Here is a 19,634-nt window from a genome sequence, read left to right as displayed (position 1 = left end):
GATCTTTGTACCCGGTTGTAGAGATCTCATTTTGTTGGAGAAAGTAAGGGTTGTGATCGATCCCAATTTATTAAACCAAGACCATTGCCACGCTGACAACCGAAAATAAAACTACAACGTGAAATCTGGAATTTGGAATTTCATTGGCTGCTGAATTTGAAGAGCTGCCTTGAACTGGTGATATTGCTGGAGAGAGGAGCTGAGGAAACACAGTGACTTCAAGCTTTTGTTTTCCATCTTCACAATGTTTGCCTACACCACAGATATACCATTTTCTTCCAGGTGTTTCCAGTGTAATCGCATCATTCCCACTAGTAAGACCCTCTCTTGCTGGTGGTCGTACACATTGTTCAAAGCTGCTTGCATCAACTTTAAACACATTGTGAGCTCCTATTTCGTACTTAAAAACTGCATCAGAAAAAATAAAATAAATTTATACACTCATTATTTGTTGGGGATAACAAATTGTAGACTTGTTTTTGCACAATAATGAGGTTGGATAAACATATGGAAAATTAATCCTTAGGAACTGTGCAAGTGTTTCTTTTTAATCTTTGGCGTAAGCAATAGGACTGCTTTTAAAATGAAAATAATTTCCCGTTTTTTTTTCCTTGGGAAAACATTGGTACTATTTAACAACGAAAGAGTCATTGTAACTTCCATGTAAGATGACATACCAAGTCTATCTCCCACCCGGAAATCCTTGCCAGCTGCCCAAGCTAAGTAATCAAATTTGGTGGTCCAACCTTTGTCGCCCCCCACGATAATTTCCTTTGCTAAGGTCGACTGCATGACGATCATAGCTATTGCAACAAGGAATGAGACATAAGTAGGGGTCATTTGGAGCTAAAATTCAAGTTATTGGTTCCTCTACAAATGTTCAACTTCGTGAACTCATTGGTATGCCAAGTTGTTGTGCTGTATAGTACCAAAACATTGAAAGGAGTTCATCTACTTATGGAGTTGGGATCCAAAATGGGCCGGCTAAAGACGGCACCATTATAAGCAAGATATGCTTATGAGAACGTTATTTCTATGTGGTGTTGTTTACTTGGAGCAAAATAATGGATCGTTGGAGTGAAGCCACTGAGATTATTATGTGACCAAGTCAATAGGTTTACATTTTTCTGTTTGGAAGAATTGTAATAAAATCCATTGTTTCTGTCTGCTTCACGGCTATATTGAGATTCCCACATAATTTGAAGTGCAAATCAAGACTAAAATTAGTCCGTTAGTTAACATTGTGTGTTTAATAGGATGGTTGACCCTGAGTATCCACAAAAGAAAGGGTGTCATCTTTGGATCGAACTGCCAGGGTACAAATCAATTCTACTCTATTATGTACATCACGACGCATGCAACTCTAATCGTTAATACTTCAGAAACCTTATTGTTGGCAATGCAACACCAAATGTCACCATGCCTAAGCATCACTTATAGTCTCAAACTCTTCTAAATTCAAAACTTAATCTTCACCTGCAAAGAACTCTCTTTAGTTAATTCCTTCACTTTCATGTTCGTTTCAACTCAATAAATTGAACTTCTCAACCACAAGAGTAAATGTTTTAATAGACAATAATCAAATAGGTTAACAATAAGATTGTAAAAAGCATACAAGGAAAGGTTCAGATCAAAGCATACACCACAGCAGCAGGTACTAAATCCTCTACACCTGCCTGCTACGTCTTCAGCCATACCAGCAGAAAGGCTTTAGCATAAAAAGAAGACCCCCAACCTTATTGCCAACACGGAGCTACTACACATCATTACATCAACCATGAACCATGATAAGGCCACTATCGAATGCCTGTAAAAGCATTCCAGTAAAAACCAGATCTTCATATGTAATACCTCTCTTTTTGACTGTCATCACCGTTCACAACCATGCACATGCTTTCAAGGGATCTGAATCTTGCTATCCGAAAGATCCCAAGTAGGAAGCCAGGGGTGAAATTTGAGCATAACAACCAAACCAATATAGGTTACTATATACTCCCATTAGAAAAAGCCTACTAACAATGGCCCTCATTCATAATTCCTCACCAATAATCCCTACAAGAACATGACCCATCTTTGAAACAATGAAAGCGGTTTCTATCACGCACGACAATCTCTCTATTAACAATATCTGATATCAGTTTCAGAGCTGCATGACAGTCCTCACAAACCCGAAGGTTCTTCATGATTCTAATTGGTGTGCCTGGAGGCGTATTCATCAATCCAAAAGAAACTGCCAACTTCTCACTATGGCGATACAAAACATGCTCCTTTTTGTCCTCATCCATGTCGAGAAGTACAACTTTGGTATCGGGGACATAGCCTCGTTGCTTCATTTGTTCTAGAAGTTCCTGCCACTTACGGTATATCTCCTCGGCTTGAGGGTGAGTTGCATCCCCAGCCACAAACTCATGAACCACATTATCTACTGTTATTGAACTCCAACCTGGCGTCTTCTTTACTCCTTGGTCTCTCATCAACATTCTTACCCTTGCCGCGTCTTCCCACCGCTCTGCATCTGCATATACATTTGATAAAACTACGTAGTAACCGTCGTTAAGTGGATCTAAAACCAAAAGGTGCTTGATAGCTTCTTCAGCCAGCTCCACATTTTTGTGAACTTTACATCCACCAAGGAGGGCACCCCACACAACCCCATTGGCCTTGATAGGCATGTTCTTAATGAACTCATGGGCTTCTTGAAGGAGCCCTGACCTGCTAAGGAGATCAACCATGCAACCATAATGCTCAATCTGAGGAATTATCTCATAATCTTTAGTCATGCTACTGAAAAATCCACGGCCCTCATCTACTAATCCCATATGGCTACAAGCATGCAAGAGCCCAATAAAGGTCACCCCATTTGGTCGTATACCAATACGAGACATCTTAGAGAAAAGCTTCAGGGCTTCCTCAGCTTGGCCGTGCATTGCATATCCTCCAATCATAGCCGACCATGACACAACCGTTCGTTCTTTCATCTCATAAAAAACATCCCGAGCAATTTCTAAACAACCACATTTGATATACATGTCAATCAAAGTATTACAAACACGTACATTTCTCCCGAACCCACACTGATTCAAATACTCATGAACTCTCCTACCAAGATCAAGTGCACCCAAATCCGCACAAGCTGCTAATACCGCCACAACAGTGACCTCATTAGGTTTTCCCCCAGCAGCTTCCATGTCAGTAAACATACGAATCGCCTCTTTTGGATTCCCACACTGAACATACCCCGCTATCATCGCAGTCCAAGACCTCACACTTCTCTCAGGCATTTCATCAAACAATTTTCTAGCCAACTCCATATCATCATCCTGCTTACTGAAATGGGTAATCATAATATTCCAAGTGACAACATCTTTTTCAGCCATTTTATCAAAAAACCTTTTCGCAACATCAGTAACTCCACAACAAGTGTACATATGAAGTATAGTATTCTGCAAAAACAAATCTGATTGAAACCCACGTTTCTCAACTAATGCATGAACAATAACACCACTAGAAAAATGAGACAACAGTGAACAAGCTTTTAAAACAAATGAACACGTAAATGTATCGGGCATTATGTTAAAGTAACGTAACCGATAAAACAGACGAAGCGCGTCGATGGGGCTTTCGCCTTCCGCGAAAGCTTTTAAGCAGTTATTCCATATTACGTTTACGGACGTATTATGAACGCGTTCGAATATGGAATGCGCGTATGGGAAATTAGTTGGAGATAATGCGCAGATGGACGCGACGCGGTTTAATGGGAGAGTGGAAAGTGGTTTGTTGGTTTTGAGGATGTGACTGTGGATTTGTTTTAATTCAAATGGAGTTGAGAATTTTTGGAGGAGATGAGTTGTGGGTGTGTCTGACGTGGAGGGTGGAGGTTGCTCAAGGAGGGAACACTGGTGGAGATACATGAACGATAAAAAAAAAAAATGGATGTTCCTCAAAATCAAAATTGAATTTTGGCTCGCAACGACCAATAGAAAAGGATGTTATTAACTTATTATTAATATTGTTTTGTCATAGGAAAATAAACAAGTATGTCCAAAAGAAAACAGGCCAAAATTTTGTAAAACACAATTTGCTCCGTTTTAGTATACATTGTCATTTCAGTTTCGAGAAGTTTGTACATACTTAAGGGATAATTTGTTTTTCTGAGCCTATGAATAGGACTGGAAATAAGGTTTGGATCAGACTATATCCATGTGATGGCTTTTTTTACAAAAATCGGATTCATGACCGAATGGATAAATCATATCGGACCATTTTTTTAAATGGGATAATCGGATGAATTTATTTATTTTAAAAACTAGACCTATTATTTTTGGAAAACAAAACAATATTTTATATTATATTTGGAGGAGGATCCGAACCGAAATAAAATGGATTTGAATCGAATTAAAATGGATAATCCATAAAAAATTGATAAATAAATTTATTTGGAAAATATCGGTCAAATTTCATTTCCAAATATATTTTAAACCGATTTTAATTTTAAAAATATTTTGACAATTTTACTCATGTTATTTATTTTAAAAATATTTATTTTTTTTGTAAAACAAAATATATATTATATTTTGGATTATCAAAGAAAAAATGATAAATAAATTTATTATGTTTTCACAAATATATTTTAAAAAAAATTCCCAAAAAATGTGAGGCCAATATCAAATTTTGAAAAATTTATTTTGAAGCCATAAAAGTAAGATAAGAAAGTAGATGGGTTCTTAAGAAAGGCAAACAGGGACTTTCTCGTTTCAACTACTTTAAAAAAAAAAAAACAAATTTTGAGCCTCTAAATACTTAAAACTTTAAAAAATCTAAATACTTAAAACTTAAGTTCATAAAAAACAAACAATTAAAAATTGAAAAATCTAACAGAAGGTATAACCAAGGGACTAAATTTAAGGATGTTCACAATAAACCAGACAACAAAGAGTTTCTCGTTACTACTTTTCAGTAGGATCGTTTAAGTTTATGATCACAGCTTGGTTGTCTCCTCCAAAATGGTTTACTTCACTCAATTTAGTTAATAAAAAAGCAGGGACGTCAGTTATAGTCACGTTCGTCAGTTGTTACAATCAAAGATACCAAGATCAGATATTTAGAATGGGTCGGCATCAATGAGAGATGAATGAACCGTATTGGTGTAGTATTACTACCCGTATCCGTGCATCAGACTTCAATTATGGGCGGAGAGTTTTGCAAATTGATAAATATTAGTAAATAGAAATTACGTGATTTCAAACGAAGTCACGAACAATGATTTGGAGGATCAATTTCAGGAGTAAAGAATAGGTGTTTGAATAAAACTACCAGGGCTATAAGAACCACACTACTACGTAAATCAACATCACAAAAAATGCATGTCAGCATGTAGCCTTTTTATTGTAACAACCTTTGGTAATGTAACCGAAGGAGTGTTGAGAATTCATGGCCAAACAACAGCTTTCAATATATGCTTCCACTTATATTTCATGTTCGCCCGTGAAGAACTTTCTTTCAACTGTCCCTTCATTTTCATGTTCATTTCAACTTATATAATCAGACTTCTCCACCACTAACGTGTAGATTCATTCACGAGATATTCCGAAAAGTAAGAAACTTTGTTTAAACAAAGTCTTGTCTCCCAATTATGAAACAACCGCCACCAGAACAACCACTTCTGCCCTCTCGTGATACTTGAGCACACAGTCACCATAACACAATTGTAATAAGATTACACATTCAACATATATTTCATTAAGAGTTTGAGTCGTTCTATCAAGCTTTCATCCAAAATGGACAAGAGTGCAACTTCTCAAGAGAACCATTTTGTAGATATTCATCAAGGACACCCCCAAGAAGAAGATCAGATAATGGATATGCCCAAAACTTTTGAAAAACGATTGCAGCGACCATTCAAGTTGCGAGAAATGAAGAGACCACAGAGGAATTTTAGTCGACAAGTCTCACTTGAGACGGGTTTTTCTGCTTTAGATAGAGAGACTAAAGCTAAGGATGATAAAAGGGTACTTTCAAGGAGTGGTCGAAGCCTTGGAGATCAATTTGGTTCTACTAGTAGAGTTGAAGGAAAGAAAGGGGACTTCAGTATATTCAGGACAAAATCTACTCTTACTAAGCAAAACTCTTTCTTGCCTTCGAGAAAAGAAACTGAGACGGATTTCCACAAAACAGAAGATTTGGGAGGTCTTGAAGAAGAGGCGATTAATATTCAACGAAGTGTTCCTGCTGGAAGATACTTTGCTGCACTGAGAGGACCTGAGCTAGACCAAGTCAAGGTACTATATGATTGATATTTTGTTACCAAACATAGGGGAGTCTTTTCATTTCTTAAGCTATCTTGCTTTTCCTAGTCTATCAAACTATCTTCGCAGATTCTTGCTGTTAAGTATGTATCCTTGACAACATAAAAATGATACTTACAGATGTAAACAAGAACGTACTACACTCAGTGAACCCCATATAGTAAGGAGATCGATCTGCAAGGTCTATATGTTGATATTATACACTCTTCTAGGCGTCATCCATACCACTTACTATTACTAACTATAAATTTGCAGGAATACGAAGACATTCTACTCCCCAAAGACGAACAATGGCCTTTTCTCCTCAGGTTCCCTGTTGGTTCTTTTGGTATCTGTCTAGGCTTAAGCAGCCAAGCCATTCTATGGCGAACCCTTGCACAAAGCCCTGCTACCAAATTCCTCCACATCAGTCCTCTTATCAACCTTTTCCTTTGGCTATTTGCACTTGCTGTCTTAGTCTGTATTTCCATAACCTATGCACTTAAGTGTGCATTCTACTTTGAAGCTGTGCGGAGGGAGTACTTTCACCCAGTCCGAGTCAACTTCTTTTTTGCTCCTTGGATTGTTTGCATGTTCCTTGCAATTGGCGTTCCTCCTATGGTTGCACCAGGGAGATTGCACCCTTCTATATGGTGCATCTTCATGGCACCTGTTTTTCTGCTTGAGCTCAAAATTTATGGTCAGTGGTTGTCGGGAGGGAAAAGACGTCTTTCCAAGGTAGCTAACCCATCCTCACATCTATCTGTTGTTGGAAACTTTATTGGTGCAATCCTTGCCTCAAAGGTAGGATGGCAAGAGCCTGCCAAGTTCTTGTGGGCTGTTGGCTTTGCACATTATTTAGTGGTGTTCGTAACTTTGTACCAGCGGTTACCAACAAGTGAAGCCTTGCCCAAGGAGTTACACCCGGTGTACTCAATGTTTATAGCAGCCCCATCAGCAGCAAGCATCGCTTGGGAAACTATATATGGAGAGTTTGATGGACTATCAAGGACATGCTACTTCATTGCGTTGTTTCTCTATCTTTCACTCGTTGTACGGATCAATCTTTTCTGGGGTTTCAGGTAAGTTAAGCAAACTTCGGTTCTGTTCTTTTATTTGTTTTCAACGGGAAAATGAACTTTCAGCTTGACTTCCACAATAAAACATTTTGCAGGTTCTCAGTAGCCTGGTGGTCATATACCTTCCCCATGACAACTGTTTCATTGGCCACAATCAAGTACGCAGAGCAGGTTCCCTGTATCTTAAGCAAATCCCTTGCACTCACTCTCTCTTTCACGTCCTCAACAATGGTGTTTGTGTTGTTTATCTCCACTCTCCTTCATGCTTTTATGTGGCAGACACTGTTTCCTAACGACCTTGCCATTGCCATAACAAAGAGAAGGAACGACAACGTCAGCAAAATGTTCGGAAAGGACAAGAAGCCCTTTAAAAAGGCCTATGACTTGAGGCGTTGGGCAAAGCAGTCTCCACTCTCATTTGTTTCTTCGATCACCAAAAGCAATTCCAATGAGAAGAACAATGAAGTAGAAAAGGTGGTGTAATACTATGATCAAATGAAATTGTACTCTTGTGCCAAAGCTGCAGGAGATTAACATTTTCACATTATCCAAGCCTTCGTGTAACTCCCAAAACACATCAAGCCCCCTCAACAATAGAGTGCGAAAGAATCAACAGTTCACGTATCACATGTGCCAGGCATTCCTAATTTCAGAATTTTCTTATTCCTTTTTGTTTAGCTAGAACAGAAATTTATGAATTGAGAGAATAAACATAGATTGAGCCAACCGGTTTTGGATATTGATGAAGGCTTATTACAGCAATTAGAATGCAAAGGGTAGCGTCAATCACAAGCCTGTAACGGCGTGCAGAAAGAAAAAATAAAATTCAGATGCAGTCAGCATTGTGTCATGTTATACAAACTCATAAACTTTAAAAAAAATCACGTTCAGAACAATGAAATAACAACAAAAGATGCATTATCTATTACTTCATGGTCTCATGGGTAATCATTACATGTGGTATTCTGCTACACCGTTTGTGACATTTAAAAGAAGGGGATGGAGAAAAAGAAAATGAAAAATTATATGCTTCTATATTTTAGGCCTCAAAAGCTCTACAACTAAGGCCTTTCTACATATTTATGTGGAAGGTTACTTTTTGAGTTATCTGGACCAGCTTCAGTGCTTTCAGATATCATTCTGCCCAAAGTGAAGCAATGGCATTAAGGAGGTCACTAAAAACAGTCTAGGCAGAGTTTGAAAAAATTCCATCGCAATTGAGATGGATGGACTTCCACGGAGTTTTATATGCAGTTATATTCAAGAAGTACTGATCAGAAGAGCACTGCCTATTCGTCGTATAGGTGTGTTAGAACATAGCATTGATTTCCGTCTTTGCTCTCAGCGAATGTCCAAACTCCTGTAGTAATTTCCAGGACAACTTCAAACCGGATTTCCATATCTGATGCACTATCTAAAATTTCCAGCAAACGAAAATGAACTTCGGCATTTTATACAATCAAGTCGCAAGATTCTAAAAATTAGGCATGATGTCAGCATAGTTCTTCACAGGTTTAAATGTGGAAATATCTTGTTTTTTCAGAAGAGAGTAAGCCATTAATAATAACAATAATAGTAATAATAAGTAAATCAATGTATAACTGATAAAGTTTTTACCAACATTCCCATTTATTGTTTGCATCATTGGGTAAAGTACTTTACATCATTGTGGCTGAATTGAAGCTAAGTTGGTTTTCCTAGCAACATTGGGTCTACCTAATTCTGCTAGTTGCTAATACTATGGGCATGCCAATTGTTCAGGAAATGTAATGCAGATTGTGCTTGATGTTTTAGTGACTTCAGATCATAAGGAGGCAGGTAGATTTATTCACTGCAGTCAAAGTGGTGTCAAGGGCATTTTTTGATATTTTACATCACAAATGGTCAGTTGGTCACTGAGACCATTAAAGGTGTGTTAGAGTTGAACGATAAAGAAGTATTATTCTGGAAACGAAAAATAACAGAATATGTATAAACTTCGTCCAAAGAGATACAACCTCGTATTTCTCGGTTGAGACTATATGCCACAAGCTGGATAACATTTAAAGTTATCAAATGTTGTTTGAACACTCCTTTCAAAAATCTATCAATTCAATATCATGAAAGGATGGAAGAACCAATAAAAAGAGTAGAATTGTGTATGTCATTTGGCTAACAATGAAGAGTAGAACAATTTCTTTAATAATTTACACCGGCTATCCCAAGTGCGAATGATTTCATGTGACCCTATGACATCTAATTTCATTACCCAACAACATATTATTATATTTAATCCTATAGGAAGTCCAATTCTTCAGACACACCAGATGTCAGAAAATGTATGGAAAATCCTGGAAGATCTTCCATATTTCTGATCATGCCAGAACATGTAGCATACCCAATGAGAGATGATAGAACTTTATTCACACAATGATTCTCATCACTCTAAAAAAAAATTAAAAATGTCAAGCTAAAGAACAACAGAGAAAATGGGCAAGTAAAAGTTGACTGATCTGTTAAATGATAAGAATATGCAAGTCTAATCATCAGTTACAGTTACCTCATGTTAGCTCGTGAACCAACTTCATTGATCTCTCCATCAACCCCACATTGCATCTGCTTCCCGCCAAACCTTTTTGGCTTTTCTTTAACCACATTCATCAGCTTCAAGTTGTGAAGAAAAATATTAGCCAACAAATATAAGAGAGGAAGACACTTAAATATGAAAGATTAATATCCATATCAAAGCACCAATTAATAAAGTTTGCAACAAGAACTTACCCTATGATCCTGTTGGAAAGAATTCATTGTGTTTTCCTTTGATCCCTTTAATCAAACAACAAAAGCACATACGTAAATGCTCAGTGAATGAATACTCAGGATAAAAGACACATGTTGCAATTTTCATATTTAAGTGTAATGAAAAGCAAGAAAACCTTGATGGGTATAAAGGTACTACGTGGCATTTTTGGCTTGGATCCAGTGTTCTGTTGGAGCTCAGATGTCAGAGAGAGCTACATTTTTGAGAAGACAAGAAGGTATAAGAAAACTCCTAAACATGTATATAAACATATGGTAAAAAACTGATGACAGGTAGATGGCTTGTTCACATCAAATCTTCGATTTCATACAAGTGAATATTACATATTCTACAGTGGGAAACACATCAGAACTGGATTTAATTATTGAGTTTACCTTGTCAAAAAGCTCTACAGGTGGATGATACTGAGACCTCTTATCTGTTGAAAAGTTAAACTCCTAGAACGAGGAGGGAATATATGATATTAGCAAAGCAAACGCTCCTCTGGAGTTAAATGCAACAAAAGTTTATAACGTTAGATCATATACAAGGTCAGTAGACTACCATGGGTATGGTGGCTTCTCGCTTTGTATTCCGAAATACACCAATATCTCCTTTACTTGAAAATATCTATACTCAAACAAAACCGGGACTTCCATATGGTGATTGTTATTTAAAGCTTAACTACCAAAGAAAAAGATCCACATAAGCATCACTACGTCTTACCTTTTTGTTTAAAGGCCGAGCTTTGAAATTTTGAGTAGTTTCAGATCCCTCCTGCCTCAGAGCAGTCACCGAGTGTGGTCTGAGCACACGACAATACACCTACTATCAGCCGATATTTGCAAAATTGTTTCCTAAATGTCTAACCCTAAGACTAGGTGAAATTAAAAAGATCCTAAAAAGGTCACCTTGTGGAGTCCACGGTGTTGCTAAGTGTAATTGGCCTGGCCTTAGTTGTCTGTAACACCTGCATTGACAAACTTCAAAACATCAAGCAGTGAAAACAGGGAGCATTCCTGTAAGCATATGGAAAAGAAGGAAAACAGAACCTATAACCAATGCAGTCTTTGTTTCACTGAAGCTGACGACCCAGAGTTTAAAGGTATATTTGTGTAGCCCATATAGCTCATAGATAAAACGAGGCAATGTAAACTAGAATTGAATGACTTCTCCATTGGCAGATATTTAAATAAACTACAACAACTATATACGTATTTGTTATACCATGATTTAGTTCATCATGTGATCAGTTTAAAAATCTTTTCTTCAGTCACACTTACGCCCGTCTTCACATAAGCCCATGTTCATTACTCAATCTTCACACAAGTTCTACCAACGATGATATATCCTAAATACCCTTCTAGTCTTAGCTAAGAAACCTAATAGCCAGAGTATCAATCTTTGGAAAATACAAATTTAACAGAACAAGCAACATGACACGTGGAAATAATCCTATCAACTTTTTAGTACATAAAAATATGACGCACTTAATAGACATATAACATGTCATAAAATTTGGGGATATAGATAGTATATTACAATATTAGACCAATATAAGTTTCCTTGCTTTTAAAAGGTACATAGTTGTATTCTACTATCCAGAATCCATGTCCATTTCTGTATCCATACTAAGGCATCATAACTTTCTGTGCAACACCCACATATTTGACTTGCATATAGTGTTCTCACTGCTAAGGAGTTGCCAACGCTTTGGACAATAATGATTTTAACCAGGCGTTGCTTTGCACTAACCATTACACATTTAAGCTACTAAGCATATAGACCAAAGCAAAATCATAACAATATAATATATGTGACAATCGTGATAATGCAGAATCTAAAACTTTTGAGGACCCAACCTTATCGGATTTGTTAGAATGTGGTGTGGCAGATGAAGCAGCAAACGAATGCTGCATGGCCCTCTCCGCTGTCTTCAAATGAAATTCCTAGTAACCAATGACACAAGGAGAAGATTCGTCAGCAGAAGTTAGAGAGCAAAAAACGCTTTTGGCATACTGGGGATATACTAAAATAAGCAACGCATATACCATGACAACTTACTTGAAACGCGGGCAACCGTGGCGTACTCTTTTTCAGTAGTGGCAGGGATGGAGCCTCGAGAATCTGCAAATTTGAAAGGGGAAGTATGTCTAGCAAATGCAAAACGACAACCATGGCCGACTTAAAGTTAAAATCAAACCACCTTTCTATTCAAAGGACGTGCTCTAAACACAGATGCAGTCGTTTTCACTTGTTCCACTCGCTCTGTACCATTCTTGGGCCTGAAAATTTTAGAACATTGAATGCTATCAGGCCCTAAACAAAGTTATGCTTTCCACATCCCAAGACATCAAAGGAAGATCGTGATCAATCTAATAAGTGGGTAAGAATACCTCATTCTTTGTGTCCTATGTGCTGTTTCCAGGTCTGGTTGTCTTGGAATAGTAATTTTTAGCTTAACGTGCGTTGAGTTTCCATCCACAGGTGCACCCTGAAAGACCGTCGCAAGATAGTTAAAAAACAGAAGAAGAGGCAATAAAGATTGACTCCATATCAGAAAGAAGAGACAAAAAATATGAGGCGAGACCGCAAGAGAATACTAGCCAAGATATGCATCTTACCTTTTTGGACTGCTTGTGTATGTAACTAGTCTGTTGTTTTGTATCAATAACCTGTTTTGCAAAGATAAGTTCATTTTTCAGATAGAGCTTCCCTAAAAACAACAATTTAACTGAGTTCATTAACTGGTCTCTACATGCAACTGCTCATACTGGAAACATGCCAAATACCAAATTAAAGTAGAAGTATATGAGGCAATCCATAGAATCCATCAAAGACTGAAACATTTACAACATTTTCCAAACGCAATGAGATGATAAAATTATAGAACCAGAGAAAAGATAATCACTTTAAGTTAATGCAGACGTCCTTTTTCAACAGAAACAGCAAAGACAAGTTTCATTGCTACAGATTATTTTGGCTTCTTTAGAACATCTAAGATAGTTCAGAATATTTTCTTGCGTGTATAAATGCACATCACTTAAATGAGTACTTGCAAACAAGTTTAATGACATTGCCCAAGGGAGACTTTATTTACTCATTTAGAGGCTTAATCGGATTCCCGGCACACTTCTTATAGAACCAGAGAAAAGATAATCACTTTAAGTTAATGCAGACGTCCTTTTTCAACAGAAACAGCAAAGACAAGTTTCATTGCTACAGATTATTTTGGCTTCTTTAGAACATCTAAGATAGTTCAGAATACGTGTATAAATGCACATCACTTAAATGAGTACTTGCAAACAAGTTTAATGACATTGCCCAAGGGAGACTTTATTTACTCATTTAGAGGCTTAATCGGATTCCCGGCACACTTCTTAGACAAAAAGACATACAAAAAACAAAATGTTTTAAGTTTTTAACAGGTTTAACCGTTTAAAATCAATATTGAGAATGGCAATGTCTCTTCTAGTCCCACGTCTTCTAACAAACCTACAGTCTGTCATTGTATAATGACCCAAATGCTTCAGAATTCAGACTTAAAAATAAAGGATTCAGCAAATACCCTACAAAAGTTTACATCATATCTACTTTAAAAGCCTCCTTCTCATAAGAACATACAAACACATTTGAGAAATAGAATTCAATGCACCTTCGGCAAATGACCTCTTTCTAACTTCTGTCTCTTGGCAGCTTGGTTTTCAACCACAGGATTCTCCGAGCTTTTTTGCTGAGATCTAAGACCAAAAAAAATGTAGCAAAGCATAAAGGAATAAACAATGTAGTCACCAGTTCAGAAATTTTCAAAAAAAAAATATATATCCCTTACGTACCTAAACGCACACACACATCACCAATCAATGAGAATAAAGGAAAAACAACAAAGATATATACTATCCATTTTGAGCAATCTCACAGTATTAAACTAAGATAGAGAGCTGAAACCTTTCCAAAAGCCGGTTGGAGTTGGGAACTTCTCGTCTATTTTGCTTTGCCAACTGACTTGCAGTAGGTTTCATCAAAGTTGAGCCCCTCGAAGCAAATGTCTTCATAACTTGCTTAGGTTTAGGATGCCGAATATCCTTAGCCATGTGATTGTAAAATGTCAAACCTACAGGAAGATGGTGGGGGGAGAAAAATGTCAAAGAGCAAACATCATCGAGCTGTAGAATACTTACTAACACGGATCACGAATTTTTCTCAAGCAGTCAATTAATGTAGTAAATAACAGCTATAAACGGATTACGAAATCCTAATTTCAGTGAAAGAAGAGGTTCTCAAACAAAAAAAAACCGTTTCAAATATCTATTTCCTAAACTCAACCCCAAAGTTTACAATACCAGTTGGCGCAAACCATTTATACGTGAACGGGCATCCGAGTTTTACTGTTGCGATGGTCTAATGGACCATTTCAAACCATAGTTGAGAAGAAACGGCATTCTTAATTTTACACAACAAGAACCAGCAGTAAAGACGAAGTAAATCAAGATTTTCCGACTTCAAACAACCAAAATCTGAAAGCCCATCTAAAGGGTGAAACATCAACCACTGTTTTCAGCAAGAAAATTAAAAGTAATGCGGCTCCCTTTTATACAAAAATCCACTGCGGTTCACTATGAGCTACCTTCTAGCTTACTTACCATTAAGTTGATAGAGCCTCCTCATTTGATTCCCCTTCTTAATTTAGCAAGACTTAAATAAATAAACTATCTGGACAATGATGGGTATGACACTTACAACTCTACCCATTACTCCTATACCTATCCTCTATAAGATTCTCCGAGTTGCTTTCTAAAACACTACCCATTCTGAACGAACAGCATGAATATTTACACTCTCTAAAATAGAACTGAGAAATACAAAATCATCATTGAAAGAGATGAAAGAAGGGGTTATGATTCTTATACACTAGCAAAGTCGGTAAAACCTTTGGGTGATGATGCTAGAGGTCTGTGGCTCGAACCCCGCCAGCATCAAAGAGTTACTGATCTCATTTAAAACAGGGTTGCCAATAAAAATTTAAAAAAAAAAACATTTACAAGCAAAAGAGTACCTCTGCAATTTCCCTCCATCTCAGAGGTATTCATGTTCATCTCGGAATCAACGTGACTATCTGCTACATCAGACAGGTCAGCAACTTTCGATTTGGGAGATATATTAACGTTTTCCACAGAAGCTTGACCACCCAAATTCAACTTCAGTACGAAAGCTGTATATCAAAAAAATTAACAGCTTACCAAAGTGTATAACCAAATAAAATTAAAATTATTCCGGTTAAAAGAAGAACAAGAAAGTTAAAAAGACATGAATTGATAAAACCAAGGTTTATATAGTTGATGCATAAACTAGAAGCATTGAAGCTTTCCTTGTTCCTTCTCAAGTAACATGTTCTAGCAGGAACCAGGATAATTTTGAGCATACAACACTTGTCAGATTCCCCAATTTTAACTTGTTAATGTGAGAGCATGAGCACAATGTCTTAAACTTTTAACTTCTAATTTTACCAACAGTTTAACATTGCAAAATTTAGAAATCAGTACAAAAGAGCATTCATTTAGTCATGGCAAGTTGGGCCCAGCAAACTTTTAGATTTGAAACCTCTCTCAGTGGGGCTTCAAGGTAGGCCATGAACTAACAAAAAGAATAAATCAAACCCCACACATTAATATACCTCAACTATTTGCTATAAATCAACAAGAGATAAAATAGAGTTCAAACACTTTACATATTTCCATAAACAAAAAAGATAAATCAAGAAAGTTGTTCCCCTTGCCCTAAAGTTTGGAATGACATAAAAATGGAAATTTGCCTGAAAGGGGAAATTTTTTTAAAAAAAAAATCCCTAATTTATCAAAACCAAGAAATAAAACGATGTTAATCCGTAAATATAACTCACGTGACGGGGGGTAATTAGGAGCTGTATAGAACCAAGATTCAGCATCTTGTTTTTCAATAGGAGATTCATCACGACTTAAATCAAAATACTTTGATGCATCAAATTCATAATCGAAATCAAACTCAACAACTTCTACTTCTACTTCTTCTTCTTCAAACTCTCCTCCTCCTTCAAACATCATATCCTCCATTTCTTCATCAATATCACTACTCTCCATTTCTTCAAAATAAAAAATAAAAATAAAAATCTCAAATGAAGAAGAACAATGTGAGAGAGAAGATGAAATAAACCATTAATGTCTGGATTGCCCTTCTTCGTTTCTAAACTTTTTAGGTACAGAGGGATTAATTTGGGGGTTATTTTTGGGAACCTCGAAGTGAACGGCGAAGGTTACGGATTGGAATGCAAAGCGGGCATGAATGGTAAGAAAAGAAAGAGGGTGTGACAGTTTTTTGGCTTTTTTTTTTTTATAGCGCCGAGGCTTAGAATTTGAATAGAAGGGTCTTAAAGTATTTTAATATTCTACCAACGTTATTTTGAATTTCTATGACGATATTGCCCATGGTTATTTTTGGAGGCATTGACCAATTTGTAGTTTTTTGTCTCGTATTTCTCATTTTTCTCGAACAACGTCAATTAAATTACAACGCATCGTTCAAAAAGTTAAACGTGCATTCAAATTAGTTCAGTTGGCAAATTATACATCGTCTCATAAACTTGTTGAGTCAAAAACACTATATGCTATTAAACACTAGAATATGCCCCGGGTCTTAAAGACACTCACCGGCATGCCTTCGGCACGTTTCACCTACGTATTAAAGGCCTTTGACACTGGTTGCAATCATGTTTGGGCATGCATTCAATACCTCCATGAGTAAATTCTAAGACAACAAATAGGATGATTTTACTCTAAGATGTTTGCATCAGTGAGTATTCAACACATTGGTTTGACTGCTAGCTTTTGGGAACTGGTTCCCGAGTTCGATTCACCCCACTGTTGACATTTTGTCATTACAGCCAATTCGGCTCATAGATCAATTTTGCAACACATTTAGTTAATAGCTGCCAACATGTATCTCGGGGAAAAATAAGAGCACAGTAGCTATTTGATGGTTCTAGATTCGATTTTGATCGTCCTATGTATATAATTTTGTCTTTTAGTGCCAAGAAAACCCTAGCTAATTATATAGATGAACATTTAGTTGAGCTTCTTAACAAAACGTACAACAACAACAAAAATGGCAAGTGGTTTTAGTATAGGAAATTTGGAATTATATTTGTGTGGCGTTGATCCGAAATCCACCTGGGGAAAAAGACATATGGAAGCAATGCCCCAGTCCTTTTGGGTTTTTATGTATTTTCCATTTGTTTTTTTCTGTAAAATATTTTTATATGTATTTGAATTTCAAATGAATCCAGGGATGTGATCGTCATTTTCTGGACAGAGTAAGAACTGGTCTGTCATTTTTAGGTAAAAAACTTAGTTTCGGTATCCGTGACTCATATCGCAGGCAGGTACTTCTGCGGATTCTGGATTTTCGGCGCTTTCTGGCATGTGTCCTTTTTCTCAATTAATGGTGAAAGGACTGTTGTGTCCTTAACGGTCATCTACTTTTCTCATGTAAAGATATATTTGTCTTTTACTAACTCAGCAAGGGCACGCTCCTCCAAAGATTTCGAAAAGGAAGGATAACCCCTGAGAAAGGGTTTCACTCAAATCCGTTGGTCCTCGTCACTCTACTAGCTTAAATGTGCTTCATAATTGTTAGTTACCTGTGATGGGTTATTATCGAAAGCAAATAAGTAATTCTTCACCAAAAAAAATAAAACAAAAAAGTAATTGTTAGTTACCTACCAAATGCATATGAGACTCCTAAGAAAAAGTGATTAGAATAAGAGTTAACTAGTATTACTCCACTAGATGAGTCAATTAGGATTTCTCTCTTATTAGATGGAGAAATTAAAGGCCAACATGTATAGTTGGGAGAAATCTTGGGCCCCGGGTGGGGTCAAAGTTAACCCTTGGGAAAATAATAAAGGCCCCATTCAATGTTTGGGTGCTGAGTTTGTCTATTTATTATCAAATGATAATTTAGATACAAAAATATTCATAAAGAGAAGTCAATGTAATCCGGGGGTAAAATGTTGCGGAGAAATTAGAATAGCAACCAACTAGTTAATATTTTAATTTTGGATGCTTATTAGGCATTTAAAATAATTTACCACAATTTAGCATATTACCCTTAGGCCATGATTTTTAAGAATTGAAGGCCTTGGGCCCTCATGTCCATTTTGGTGAGACTGTGCAAGACTACTAAAAACATCATTAAGATGACACCAAGATGAGTAAAATTTTGGTTAAGTGGAGACACCTCTTATTAGATGGGGAAATTAGGGTCTTACAATGGGGCTTTTTGAACAGTGTGTGTTCCACCCAGCATATAGTTTGTTCCTAAGTCAAATTAACTAACAGCCACGTGTATAGTTAGGAGTCTAATAACTAACTTCTAATCTAATGGTATTAAAATTCATTTTTATGTGGTGATTGCTTTATAATATTTGGTTTAACCCTTGGGAGAAAAATAAGTGAACGCAAATTGTAAATTGTAATGCGCCAATTCTTTTACGAGTTTTGTGTAATATTTCGACAAAAGTTATAATTTATATATATTCGATAAAGATTCAGCTTTTCTACCCTAAGGTTTTGATGAACTATGATGTAATCGTAGTAAAATCCCGTGTTGCGGAGGGTACCCTCAACTCTTAGACCTCAAGCATAGTTAATGATTTCAAAATTTCTGGAACTTCAACCATCTTAAAAATTCCGATCGGATTTCTAAGAGATTCCGATTAAATATCACAATTTACACTTTTTCACCCTTAATCATTTTCATGATTTATTATTTAGTTGGTGAAGGAATGTAGGATTCACTTGATGTCCTTTATTTTGGTGTGACTGTGCAAGACTACAAGTGATATACTAAAAGCATCATTAATAGTGACACCAATTTATGTGTAAACACTTTAAAAATCATTTTTAGTGGAGACACTAAATAGAATCTGTATAAAAAAAAAAAAAACCAAACACCAAATCGATTCTCATTTGGTGTTTTACTAAAATGTACAATGGGAGTTTTTTGAACAGTGCGTGTTCCACCCACCATATAGTTTGTGGTCTCTCTCAAAATAAATCAAATTAACAAATAACTAACAGCCACGTGTCTATTGGTTTTCATATATTTTTTTTCCTTATGGTACCCCAAGACAAATAAAATATGTCTAATAACTAACTTCTAATAGGGGAAGGGGTATTAAAATTGATTTTTTCTGTGGTGATTGCTTTATTTCCTTTATTTGATTCTAAGTGAGTGAGACTATAAGAGAATGTTGGGTGAAAAACTGAAAATGATTAATTTGTCAAAACAGAAGGTCTAAATCTAAAATACTTTAAAGAACGCGGCTGTTATCTACAGTCCCGCAACAGTATTTTAACATTTTTTTTATGTAACTCTTGGTCTCTTCAACCATTTTATTTGGACGGAATTGCCCATATCCATTTGATTAAATTACAAAACACCCAACCAAAATATTAA

General features: G+C 36.5%; 3 protein-coding genes and 1 pseudogene across 8 annotated transcripts; 1 reads left to right on the top strand and 3 right to left on the bottom strand.

Moving 5' to 3' along the window:
- Positions 1-48: 48 nt before the first annotated feature.
- LOC147514170 (blue copper protein 1a-like) lies at positions 49-947 on the bottom strand. The gene is made up of 2 exons (XM_086597601.1): positions 678-947; positions 49-408 (listed from the first exon to the last, which is right to left on the bottom strand). The coding sequence occupies exons 1-2, from the start codon at positions 838-840 to the stop codon at positions 71-73; spliced, it is 501 nt and encodes a 166-aa protein (XP_086453727.1). The 5' UTR covers positions 841-947; the 3' UTR covers positions 49-70.
- Positions 948-1,535: 588 nt separating this feature from the next.
- LOC147514169 (pentatricopeptide repeat-containing protein At4g21065 pseudogene) lies at positions 1,536-4,010 on the bottom strand (annotated as a pseudogene). Its single transcript, XR_015215918.1, has one exon. The product of XR_015215918.1 is annotated as a pentatricopeptide repeat-containing protein At4g21065 pseudogene (transcript).
- Positions 4,011-5,641: 1,631 nt separating this feature from the next.
- On the top strand, positions 5,642-7,987 carry OZS1 (C4-dicarboxylate transporter/malic acid transport protein). Of its 2 annotated transcripts, XM_086597596.1 has the most exons (4): positions 5,642-6,278; positions 6,561-7,366; positions 7,459-7,534; positions 7,643-7,987. In XM_086597596.1, exons 1-4 carry the CDS (start codon positions 5,778-5,780, stop codon positions 7,844-7,846), a joined length of 1,587 nt encoding a protein of 528 aa, XP_086453722.1. In that variant the 5' UTR covers positions 5,642-5,777; the 3' UTR covers positions 7,847-7,987. The 2 variants fall into 2 exon arrangements, with proteins under 2 accessions (XP_086453722.1, XP_086453721.1); XM_086597595.1 differs by having other exon boundaries at positions 7,459-7,987.
- A 277-nt stretch (positions 7,988-8,264) lies between these two features.
- Positions 8,265-16,525, bottom strand: LOC147514167 (Cell cycle regulated microtubule associated protein). Of its 4 annotated transcripts, XM_086597597.1 has the most exons (18): positions 16,332-16,451; positions 16,042-16,260; positions 15,199-15,354; positions 14,091-14,256; positions 13,798-13,882; positions 12,767-12,817; positions 12,539-12,636; positions 12,349-12,427; positions 12,207-12,269; positions 12,005-12,091; positions 11,054-11,112; positions 10,869-10,947; positions 10,707-10,772; positions 10,538-10,600; positions 10,279-10,356; positions 10,124-10,168; positions 9,903-10,006; positions 8,265-8,723 (listed from the first exon to the last, which is right to left on the bottom strand). In XM_086597597.1, the coding sequence occupies exons 2-18, from the start codon at positions 16,256-16,258 to the stop codon at positions 8,705-8,707; spliced, it is 1,515 nt and encodes a 504-aa protein (XP_086453723.1). In that variant the 5' UTR covers positions 16,259-16,260; positions 16,332-16,451; the 3' UTR covers positions 8,265-8,704. The 4 variants fall into 4 exon arrangements, 2 of the variants coding, with proteins under 2 accessions (XP_086453723.1, XP_086453724.1); XR_015215915.1 differs by having other exon boundaries at positions 10,302-10,356; positions 16,042-16,525; XM_086597598.1 differs by having other exon boundaries at positions 8,638-8,777; positions 16,042-16,525.
- Between the last annotated feature and the right edge of the window lie 3,109 nt (positions 16,526-19,634).

The sequence above is a fragment of the Coptis chinensis genome, chromosome 3 (assembly GCF_015680905.1).
Source record: "Coptis chinensis isolate HL-2020 chromosome 3, ASM1568090v1, whole genome shotgun sequence".
NCBI lineage: Eukaryota > Viridiplantae > Streptophyta > Magnoliopsida > Ranunculales > Ranunculaceae > Coptis > Coptis chinensis.
This window is presented reverse-complemented; position numbering and strand designations above follow the sequence as displayed.

Coding starts and splice junctions, on each gene's coding strand:
- LOC147514167 (XM_086597597.1), bottom strand. CDS start 16,258: ATGGAGAGTAGTGATATTGATGAAGAAATGGAGGATATGATGTTTGAA. Junction 11,113..12,004: donor ATTCTAACAAATCCGATAAG/GTTGGGTCCTCA, acceptor TTGTCAATGCAG/GTGTTACAGACAACTAAGGC. Junction 10,773..10,868: donor CTCGGCCTTTAAACAAAAAG/GTAAGACGTAGT, acceptor GTTTGAGTATAG/ATATTTTCAAGTAAAGGAGA.
- OZS1 (XM_086597595.1), top strand. CDS start 5,778: ATGGACAAGAGTGCAACTTCTCAAGAGAACCATTTTGTAGATATTCAT. Junction 6,279..6,560: donor CTGAGCTAGACCAAGTCAAG/GTACTATATGAT, acceptor ATAAATTTGCAG/GAATACGAAGACATTCTACT. Junction 7,367..7,458: donor AATCTTTTCTGGGGTTTCAG/GTAAGTTAAGCA, acceptor AACATTTTGCAG/GTTCTCAGTAGCCTGGTGGT.
- LOC147514170 (XM_086597601.1), bottom strand. CDS start 840: ATGACCCCTACTTATGTCTCATTCCTTGTTGCAATAGCTATGATCGTC. Junction 409..677: donor CCGGGTGGGAGATAGACTTG/GTATGTCATCTT, acceptor TTTCTGATGCAG/TTTTTAAGTACGAAATAGGA.